Below are 11334 nucleotides of genomic sequence, written 5' to 3'. Positions count from 1 at the left end.
GGCTACTACCCCACCTTATGCTTATTCCTGATTGGCCAGCACCCCACCCTTTTACTACTTGCAATGCCATTGGCTACCACCCCCTCTATACTTATTCCTCATTGTCTCCCCATTTATGCCGTAGTCTCTACATGTCCTATTGTCTATACCTCAACCCCGTCTTAATTTTATATTATAAATACAGAATATCTGGCCTATGCAACAAGCGAGATTTCCACATATTCCCTCAACAGCTTCTTAGGTGCATGTAGTCGGACTTAGTTTGATCTGCACAACTGGCAACCAGACTTAGCCTTATTATTCTCAAAACCAACAGTTTGACTTCCTATATTCTAGTGTATTTGTTCTATTCTCACATCATGTCATCCGGTCAAGATACCAACGAAGAATTAGATATGAGGTAGCTTTTAAGTTCCATAATATGAGGCCCTGCCAGTGGCAGGCAGAATCTAGCACCTATTCCAGCACCCATGGCAGTGGCTAATACTATATACGTGGAAAAAAGTGAAAATATTTAGTCTCTCTTAAGGCCCTGTCACACTGTCAAATATTTGTCTCCCATATATTTGACAATAGCATTGGAGGGGAAGAATTGAATGGAAAATAGCTTCCAATTATCTTCATTAAAATAATAACATGAAATTTTTTAATCACAATAATGTTCGTTACATAATGAAATACATTTTCAGAAATTTTTTTGAAGCTTTAAAAACATAATTTCAATTTTACTTATAAATTTTTTCTCATACGACAATCATATTAACATTATTTTAGTTTTTTTAGCTTTTCTATTGGAAGCGAAAATTTGACTTTGTGACAGGTTCTTTATCTAAGGTCTCGTATCTATGGTTGTTATTGTTTTTAGTTCCATTGGACGTCTGACTTTTCTAGTTGGTTACATTTTTTGTAAATAGGTGTTCGTAAATCAATGTATTTTTTAAGAAATTTGTTTGCGTCAGCTTGGCGCAAATTCTTATGGCTGCAATTGACAAAGTGAGAGTAATTGTCGTTGGAGATTCGGGTGGGTTGCAGATTTTTTTAATAACGGAATTTAAAAAATTATGTTCGTATGTAGGAATAATTCTTAAGTATATGTATGTTCTTGTGTACGTATCACGTACTTGGTAATGTGGGTTAATTTTTATAAATGTGACTTCATTATCAAAAGTTCATAAATAACTCCTAAAATTGGTTCACCAGGTAGTCTGTATGTAGACATCCTGTAGCATAAAATGTATAATATAAACAAATTTTGTAGCATAGTTTTTGAATGTCAACTGTCTATTTTTAAACATTTGTGGACAAAATCATTGTGGATTTCTATAGTGTAATTGCTCTTAACAGACAGATCATGTCAGAGAACTATGATAAACTAGGAACAGGGTTCGTCAAAAATATAGTATGAATGAATCACAGTTTTAAATATTTTTAATTTTTCTAATTTGGGCTTTATGCTAAAAAGATTATAAAAATCTGAAAAAAAAAAAGATATAAAATACTTTCTGTAGTTACTGCTAACTATTCTGTGGAAGAGCATTGCAAAATTTCAAGTAGTTTACTGTTTAATTGGCTTGTTAGGTACAGTTTTGCATCACATGCACATTCAACTGCTTACTTTATTAAATTTTTTAACATTAAAATACACTTACAACAGATTCTCCTAAGGACAATGTTCCTTATCATGTATCTGGTTTATATCAAAGCTTTATAATGTTGATCTTCAAAATTATAAAAAAATATATATACCTATATATATTTTTTGGTAATTGTACAGTTTCAAATCAGTAATACCTTTAACTGCATACTTTATTTTAATTTTTAATATTTAAATATAGGTAATTTGATATGTTTTTCAGAACAATTGTTTCCAGTAACAATGTCCCTTAATGTTTTATAGATCTAGCCTATTTCCAAAATCAAATACATTATTTTACTGTACAAATTTGCATCACAAAGACATCCAATTCCTTTCTTTATTTTAATATTTTATTTTTAAATACAACTGGAAATGCAATAAGGAACGATTACATACTGCCCTTTCAAATAATAGTTACTCATAACTATAGGAGTAATAACGTTTTCAGATTTTTAGAAATATTTTTAGTACGAAGCTGTACTTGTAAGTTCTTATTACTTTTTTTTTTAATAAGAAATCCTCTGAGTTTGAGCAGCTATTTTAAAGACATGTGTGTAAGTGTACAATTTGGCACACCTCGTTGAGGGCCTGCCTAGTCAGGGTTGTATTTGTATTAAAGCGATGGGATAAGTGCAATACTCACTGGTGCTTCTTGTCATTCATAGGGGACAACTATGAAATTTGAGTGGTTAACTATAACATTATATGGCAGAGAAATTAAGATAAGGTTGTAATGCAAGTCCCATGAGTGCTTTCAAAAATCTTTATTGGGTTTTTCATGTCGAAAAATTATTCTGAAAACACACATTTGAGCCATTTCAGGTCTAAAATTACAATTTTAAAATGAAATACGGAAACAGAACTACTCATCCGCTTTCAGCGCATTCTTAAAGGCTTTTTTTAAACAGACACCACTCTGATATCTTGAGCAGTTTTGAAATCGCGTGGTTTGTTTTGAAGTTCAGCACACCGTATGTGTGGCCCGTAGGCGGGACCTTAATGATAGTCATGCTCCGTGTTGCCTACGCAGGTGTGGGTAAGTCTTCCCTGACGCACCTCGTTTGTCACCAAGAGCCCATCCACAGCCCCCTGTGGACCATCGGGTGCTCCGTGGAAGTGAAGCTGCACGAGTTCAAGGAGGGAACGCCCCTGCAGAAAACTTACTTCGTCGAGCTTTGGGACGTTGGAGGCAGCAGCAGCCACAGGAACACTCGCTCCGTGTTCTACACTCCGACGCACGGTGAGTCACGTGAGCCAAATTTGTGTAGCTGTGCTGTACTGATTCTAGTACATCAAAATTGACGGTTTCAGGAAACTATGTAATGTTCCATCTACTGATACTTCAGTAGCCCCTTGTGCCTCTTAGCTTCGACAAGCTGAACCCAGGTAGCAGCACTTGAGCATGCTGTTCCAACAAATGTAAATTGTCACAAGAACTAACTTTCTTTAAAATAAACATACTTTCAGGATTGTTATAATAGTTGGATACATGCATTATGTGCTCTGTGGAGTTATGAAGCTGTAATTATATAGTACGTATACACTGCACATTCTGCTAATATTTACCTATTTCTAGCCTCTGATTGTTTGTACAGGTAGGAAAAACTGTACAATTTTAACTTTAATATCAGGGTTGTTACAGTCACGAAAAACTGAGAAAAGTTATGGAAAAGTCAGTGAAATCATACAATTTTTTGGAATTGCCTACTACGTATATGTAATACAAACCACACACTTTATCACGCACTTTTAAAATATAAAATGTTCAATTTGTTTATGAAAACTTGTTGGTTTCTCCTGTAATTTTTAATTATGTCATGTAGCACACACGACAGACAAGACAGCATTTAACAAACCATAATAGACCTTATCATGTGTCCCGCGATTTCAACTAATCAATAGGCACTGATATTGGAATAGTATGTCACTGTGATGTGTATTGAGACCGATACTTTAGTGATTTCGACTAATCTATGTGGGCAATGGATGGAAAATTTCTGGTAACTTCTATGGTGCGCTGAAATTATTTCATTATTATTTTTAGTTATTGATAAGTTAAAAAATACTGTTTATTTATTTTTTGTACTTTATCAAGCATAGAAACTACAATAAGCTAGAACTTTTAATAACTTTGAATTTTATAATTTCTGTTTCATGAAGATTCATATTTAATTTGATGTGGGGTTAACGAGGTTAAACAAACACATAGAAGAAGAAAAAACCAAAGTAAAATTACTTCCTTGTAAACATGGGTAATAGGCTATTGAATACCAAACCTATTCATTCAGATTATTGTCTTGCAGTTGGAACACCATAACTGTCATTTGTCTCCAAATGTTCCGTTGCAGTGTTTTCTGGTTAAATTTATTTGCATCGTGCAACACAAGTAAGTTAATATGGAAATAGAAAGGATATAACAAATGTAAGAACCAGGTATGTTAATTATTGTATTAATGTGTGAGCTAAACTGTTTAATTAATAAGTACTTAAAATATATACCTACAAATATAATATACCATGGGTCCACCTGACATGTATAAACAAAGATGGCAAAAATTTTGCTTTTTGTTATTTGTGTTTTGTCTGCTTCAAAAAAAAGGTAATACATGAATCGTCGATCGCCAAAATACATCAGGGTTTTTGTTGCCAAGACTGGGTCACGTGACCTTTTGTTTTAAAAAAATGCCAATTGTAATAAGGCCTTAGTTAGCCTAGGTCTATTTTGTCTTACCAGTAAGAGAGAGTGCTTTTCATTGTTCGCCTAACTATAATCAGAAATGTTTTAAGCATCGCAAGTAAAGAAACAAAAATTTTTAGCAGGGGCTCAGAAGTAAACCCAATTATCAGTTTAGATGAAATCTCTTAAATTGCCAAGCAACAGCATTAAAATGTTGTGAATGTTGATTTTTTTTTAACCTACTTATCTCATATTATTATTTTAATTGTTGTGTGCTTTACAAAGAGTACTTAAGTTAATGCTAAGACATGAACTTTCTGAAACATCTCTTGTACAAATTATCAGATTGTTTGTGCTGCATATATGTTTGATTAAAATTGCAGTTTGTGAACTGTCCAGAATAAGTTACCAAGTACAATTACAGTCATATGTAATAGACTGAAAAATGTTTTATATGAAATGGGAAACTTGGAAAAATCAGGACTTTTCATATTCAAAAATGTGTAGCAACTGTGAATATTAAACATAAATGGAGTTTAAACTTTAATGAAACATTTTATTAGTTTCATATATAATATAGAAAATATAATATTGAGTTGGGGAGTAAATAATATTTAATCCGTAGTAAGTACTTATATTACATGTTCGAACATCTATGATTGAAAAAGCCTGTGGGGTAATTACGTTCACTTGCTGGTTTGATAGTTCAGAATTACAGCATCTATTTCACTGACAGTTTAATGATTTCAGAGTAAGAAAACAAAAACTTGGAAATCATAAACAATAATATATCTTTTCATAAATATCCAATTATCTCAATACAAACAATGTCAGGTCTTGTGGAAATGTTTTCTTTTGTGTTCAACTTATAGCAATAATTCATTGTTACATCAAGTTTTTGTTATGTACATTATCTTTCAATGTACTAAATTAAAACAAGCATCATGTACACAGGATAGTTATACATGATCATGCCGTATGGATCAAGGAATGAACTTGGATACATGCTACAGAACTATTACCAAAATAATGCATAATTTAAAATGTACTTGCATAATAAAAGTATATGTCACATTGAAATACATTAGTGCCAGCCTATATAATTCATCATTTTTACATTGGGCCACGGTGGTATACGTTCTGGTCAGATCAATTGCCTTCCATCAAGTTGATTTGGGTTTAAGTCCTGCTGGGATCAAACTCAGAATTTTTGAAATGGGAAACATGGTGGATGATGTTGCTGTGGCCAGTTGGTTTTCTCAGGGTACATCTGTTTCCCCCTCCTATTCATTCCATTAGTGCCCCATCATCTTCGCATTACCTTTCATGGTCTCTAATGACCTTAGTGTTGATGAGATGTTTAATCCATTATATTTCATTTAATATTTTCATTCATGTTCGCCCGTATATGTTTTTCAAGTGTGTAGCCAGCTTGTGTGCCGTGCCAATAAGTAATGAAGGTTGATCTCCGCAGGTATAATCCTGGTTCATGACCTGACGAACCGGAAGTCCCAGCAGAACCTTCAGAAGTGGCTGGCAGAGGTGTTGAACAGGGACAGCAACGCTAAATCCCGCAACTCCAGTTTTGATGACTTTGACCCAGAGCAATTTGTGGGATCAACACAAGTATGCATTAGATGAAAATACGTTTCCATTTTTTTATTTATTGTGATTGCCATTAATTACTTATCTTTAGTTCATCAAATAATATAATTTGTCACCAGGTTTAAGTTCAAGACTATAAAATGGTCCTGAACAAGAGTGTGTTTTCTAACATTTAAGGTTTCCCAAACTTTTCATTTAAGACACGTAGCTCCCTTAATCTACAGATTATTTTTGGTAGCACACCCTCAAACTGTCATGTCTAAATTTAATTTTTATTGCTTTATAAGATTTAAATTTTTAAATTAAACTTTGGCAATCTTTATTATTAAAGCTATTTTATAAATAACAAAAAAAGTACTTTTCTCTTCCTGCTTCACCTTATTTTTCACTGATTCATGTGCCAAGACATTAGTTTACAATTATTCTTTAATTGTTTTTCATTATTTGGAGGAATTAAAACACTCTTGTTAATACCACAGAAACTTAAGGTAATTTTAATATTTTTCAGGTTCCGATTCTCGTCATTGGCACAAAGCTAGATCTGGCATTTGAGGTTCGAGCACATCCTCACAGACGAACATCAACCATAGCTGAGGAGTGTGGTGCTGATGAGATTTTTCTAGTGAGTTTGAGTATGAATATTAATGTTGGCCTCAGCAGGAGCTAGGCATGTGAACAAAGGGCATGAGATAGGCATGCAGTGGAATCAATCTGTTGTGTACTCCTATTTAATATTATTTTTGGCAGTTAAACTGCCTTTGCTTGATATTGAAGAAATATTTCTTCCATATTATTATTCCAAAAATCCTATCATTGATTACACTGCAACTTTAAGTGTGTAACTTATATATTATATTTGTGTTGGATTAAGCTGACGTATTGATTAATTATGCTGGGAATACTGTTGGTTATGGTATAGATACTGGAATGGAAATAGAATACGTACTAATAGTTCCTTCAGATTACCGTAATTGCATGCAAACATGTATGAATGGTTATTTTTATATATTTATTCCCCCAGGATTGCTGTCAGTCACGTTCGCTTGCTGCAGGAACGAGTTCCTCTGTGAAACTCAGTCGTTTCTTCGACAAGGTAATTGAGAGGCGCTTTTACGGCAGGGATGGCCTGAATCCGTTCTCGGACAAGCGGCGGCCAGCATCAGCGCTCAGCCCTAACTCCAAATATCACCATAATGACTAAATCTGTACCGTGTACAGCATAGCGTCATTAGCGTCTGCTTCTCCGTTGTTGAAGAGGCACTCGATTGTGCGAGCTAGTCTTCACAGCAGTGGCTTCAAGATGATGCTGTTCTGCCCCAACTGCGGCACCCTGCTGGCCTTGGACGAGGGTGCTCAGTGCATGCGATTCTCCTGCCTGACCTGCCCGTACATCTATAACGTGGTGCAGAAGGTGACCAGCCGCATCTACCCCCGTCTCAAAGAGGTGGACGACGTGCTAGGAGGGGCCGCGGCCTGGGACAACGTCGACTCGACGGAGGAGCGCTGTCCCGCGTGTGCCCACCCGCGAGCCTACTTCATGCAGATACAGACTCGCTCGGCTGACGAGCCTATGACCACATTTTACAAGTGCTGCAATCACGAGTGTGGCCACCGCTGGAGGGAGTGACTTCATAAACTTTATAATGGTTTACCTATGCGTTTGAGTTTCCATAGCTTTCCTGCAGAAAACATTGGGTATTGTGATTTTGAAAATTGAATATGCTTATGTTATCAAAGTGTTTTACGTTTGCAACATTGTATCTCAATGTTTGTCTTTGAAGGATTTTGTTTTGAACAAATAGAATTTCCATATAACAAGTGAAAATTCTAGTTGATCATGTTTTGTAAAGAAGTGAAGGTAAATTCAAAAATAATACAATAAATTTGTACTCAAATCATTAATTTAAGTTACAAGTGTATGGGTTTCCTTTCCTGAGATACGAGGTTTTTTTTTTTTCAACCTCCGATCGGCTGTAATAAAAAAAGGGAATGAATTGGGAAATTATTTTAATGTCAAAAGAAACGTACATCTTTTCTCTATTTTTCCACATAATCACCGTGCAGATTGAGGCATTTGTCGTACCGATGCACCAGCTTTCCAATACCCTCTGCATAAAATGATGCCTCCTGCCTATTCAGCCACGTTTTAACAGTGCTCTGCAGTTCATCATTGTTGTTGAAGCGTCGTCCTCCAAGCCACTTTTTCAACGTGGGGAAAAGGTGATAGTCACTCGGTGCCAAATCCGGACTGAAGGAGGGTGATCAAACACTTTCCATCGAAATCTTGCAAGGACTGTTGTGTTACTGCGGCACTATGCGGTCGGGCGTTGTCATGAAGCAAGACAACACCAGATGTCAGCATTCCTCTCCGCGTGTTGCGTATCGACTTTCTTAGCCGTCGTAGTGTCGCGCAGTATGCAGCAGCATTGATTGTTGTCCCTGGCTCCATGAAATCAACCAGTAGCACACCTTGGTGATCCCAGAACACTGTAGCCATCTGTTTCTTGGTGCTGAATGTCCGTTTGAACTTTTTCAGCTTGTTTGGAGAATAGGTGTGCATCCACTGTTGTGATTGAAGTTTTGTTTCTTCATTATCGAAATGAATCCATGTTTCATCACCTGTCACAATTTGAGTCAAAAGTGTTCACCATCGTCTGCGTAACGCAGCAAAAACGACAAGGCTGATGCCATTCGCCGCTCCTTGTTGATGTCAGTCAACATCTTGGGTACCCATCGGGCACAGATTTTCCTGTATCCGAGATTGTCTGTAACAATGGCCTATAGGGCTGACCTTGAAATGAGCGGAAATTGTTCAGACAGTTATGAAATCGTGAATCGACGTTTCTCACGAACAACTGCATCAACACTCTGAACTGTTTCATCTGTTGCTACCGACTTCCTTCCTTGGCCACCCTCATTATGAACATCAATACGGCCTTCGCGGAATTTCCGACACCACTCTCCCACAACGCCATTGCTCATAAAGTTTTCACCGTACACAACACTCATTCGGCGATGGATTTATGCTGCAGTGTGCCCATTCTGCCTGTAAGAAACGGATGACTCCACGCAGCTCGCATTTCGCAGTAAAGTTTATCGTTGCAGCCATGTTGACATTCCCATAACCAAGCTTCAACTGAGGTGTGAGTTGGCCGCTCCACATGGTTGGTGGAAGGGGGTAAACACTATGAGATGTGTCGATTCGTGTACGAGCGATTAGGGTATTGATTAATGGGCATGCCATGGAGAAATGAAACTGTAATCACACTGCAGGGCACTGTTAAAACGTGGCTGAATAGGCAGGAGGCATCATTTATGCAGAGGGTATTGGAAAGCTGGTGCATCAGTACGACAAATGCCTTAATCTGCACAGTGATTATGTGGAAAAATAGAGTAAAGATGTACGTTTCTTTTGACATTAAAATAATTTCCCAATACATTCCCTTTTTTTTATTACAGCCGATCGTAGGTTGAAAAAAAAAAAACCTTGTAGTTTCTTTATTTTGTTATATGTTTAATCCCTTAAAACTAGGATTTATTAATCATTCCAAGTATTTGTAATCATCATATGGAAAAAAGTGAGCCAAACAGAAAAAATCCCTTTCAACTTGCGTGCAGGTGCAAGTTGATATTTAAGTTTTTTTTTTGAACATTCTATAAACTTTTGAAACATTGTGAAAACTATGTACGAAACACCTTGTGTGTTTGTGTGTCTATATGTATGTATATATGTGTGTGTATATATATATATATATATATATATATATATATATATATATATATATATATATATATATCATTTGAATTGAACTCGCAGTTAGGTTAGATGCTGTGCCTATAGTGAAAACTCGCAGGAAAATAACATACCCATTTACTTCTATAAGTTAAAGAAATAAATAAATTTATTCACCCCTTGGCGCTACTGCTAAGGGTAAACTTAGTTTTACACAATTTTAAACTAGCTTAATATTTTGTGTATAGAGGGAGGAATGACTCTATTTTGTTATTCAAATTTTATCTTTTTTACCTCTTTCAGAAAAGGTTGGTTGTGTTAAAACATTTTTCTGACACAAATTTTAGAATATTTGGGAAAGTTTAACTTAAAAGGGATTTGATATTGTGCCTACCAAAGGAGTTTTTGATTTTTTTTTCAACCCCTATTTTAAAAAACCCTTGAGCTATGGGTTTGTGTAATCACACCCCAGACCACCCAGCTAGCAATTGATTAGCCTAGAAGTAGACATACATGTTTCATTAATGAATTGGGTGCTGAAAACTATATCAGTTCCAGGCAAAAAAGTTGTTACTGTCAGCGATTTGTCTACTGAGTAATCTCTCTCGGACACAAACTGTATTAACGTATTTTTATTGGTACTCAAAGAAAATTCAGTCATCATGGCAGCATCTTGCAATCACAAAAGCAAGTACGTACATGGAGAGTATCCGGATTGTAACCTCTTCACAGATTTAAATATATATATATATATATATGTGTATGTATATATATATATGTATATATATATGTTAACTGTTCGCAGGTACAGAAGGATGACTATTAACATACAGTTCGCAATTAAGACCGTGGTTTCACATGAACTCATGGTACAGCCAAAGGACTACAGATATCAGAACAAAACAAAGTTCACTCAGTCCTTGTGGTGGGCTGTTACTGATAACTGGTTGAAAAATTCTGCTTATAAGTTACAAAAAAAACTAACAAAACATGTTTATTTTAAAAAGTAACGCATGGTTCAGAGTGCTGCAGTTGAATGACAGCCTTGGGTGTGTATGTGTTTTTTGTCATGTCCAGTTTTGTTTCAAACATATACACAAAATAAGATTGAGCATTGTTAAGTGTACATAGTGTCTCCTCCCCCCCCCCCCCCCCCCCAATTCCCAAGAGTATGTAGAACTAGACTGGCTTCTAGACTTTTTTTTTATTTACTTGTGTTATTGAAGTGACTTCTCCATTCCATGTGCATGAAAGTGGCATCCTAGTGAAAAGTCTATTGCCCTGCGCTCTGCCGGCTTGAGGAGATGACACGTTTGTTTACCTTTGATGGTGCGTGTTTTCTAGAAGAATTACTTGCTGATTAATGTTTCTAATGGTAATGGATAATACTGTTAATTAAAATATAATGTCAGGTGGTATTTGTGCAATGTATAACTGCTTCAGTTATACGGTTGCAAACTGTACAAAGTCGTATTTACGTTTTCCAAAGGACCGTCACACATCAGTTACTCTTTACATATTTAAATTATTTATTGAAATAATTAGAAACTATAATGATTATTACAGGTATGAGCGTAAGAAATTTATTTGATTTGTCTTCGCAGCTGCCAAAAATGGGTTTTTAAATGCAAACGAGATGATTGCATAAAATCTTTAAAAAACAAGGACCGGAACACTTGTACA

The 11334-nt window shown here is 35.8% G+C and overlaps 2 protein-coding genes across 2 annotated transcripts; both read left to right on the top strand.

Annotated features, from left to right (window-relative positions):
• The first annotated feature begins 814 nt into the window (after positions 1–814).
• Positions 815–7820, top strand: LOC134533890 (rab-like protein 3). The gene is made up of 5 exons (XM_063371666.1): positions 815–1021; positions 2667–2876; positions 5788–5939; positions 6427–6540; positions 6940–7820. Exons 1-5 carry the CDS (start codon positions 976–978, stop codon positions 7117–7119), a joined length of 702 nt encoding a protein of 233 aa, XP_063227736.1. The 5' UTR covers positions 815–975; the 3' UTR covers positions 7120–7820.
• LOC134533891 (DNA-directed RNA polymerase III subunit RPC10) lies at positions 7219–7820 on the top strand. Its single transcript, XM_063371667.1, has one exon. The coding sequence runs from the start codon at positions 7219–7221 to the stop codon at positions 7543–7545; it is 327 nt and encodes a 108-aa protein (XP_063227737.1). The 3' UTR covers positions 7546–7820.
• Positions 7821–11334: the final 3514 nt, after the last annotated feature.

This window comes from Bacillus rossius, chromosome 7, assembly GCF_032445375.1.
Source record: "Bacillus rossius redtenbacheri isolate Brsri chromosome 7, Brsri_v3, whole genome shotgun sequence".
In the NCBI taxonomy this organism is placed as follows: Eukaryota; Metazoa; Arthropoda; class Insecta; order Phasmatodea; family Bacillidae; genus Bacillus; species Bacillus rossius.
The sequence above is the reverse complement of the archived record's forward strand: the minus strand, read 5'-3'. Positions and strand labels throughout refer to the sequence as shown.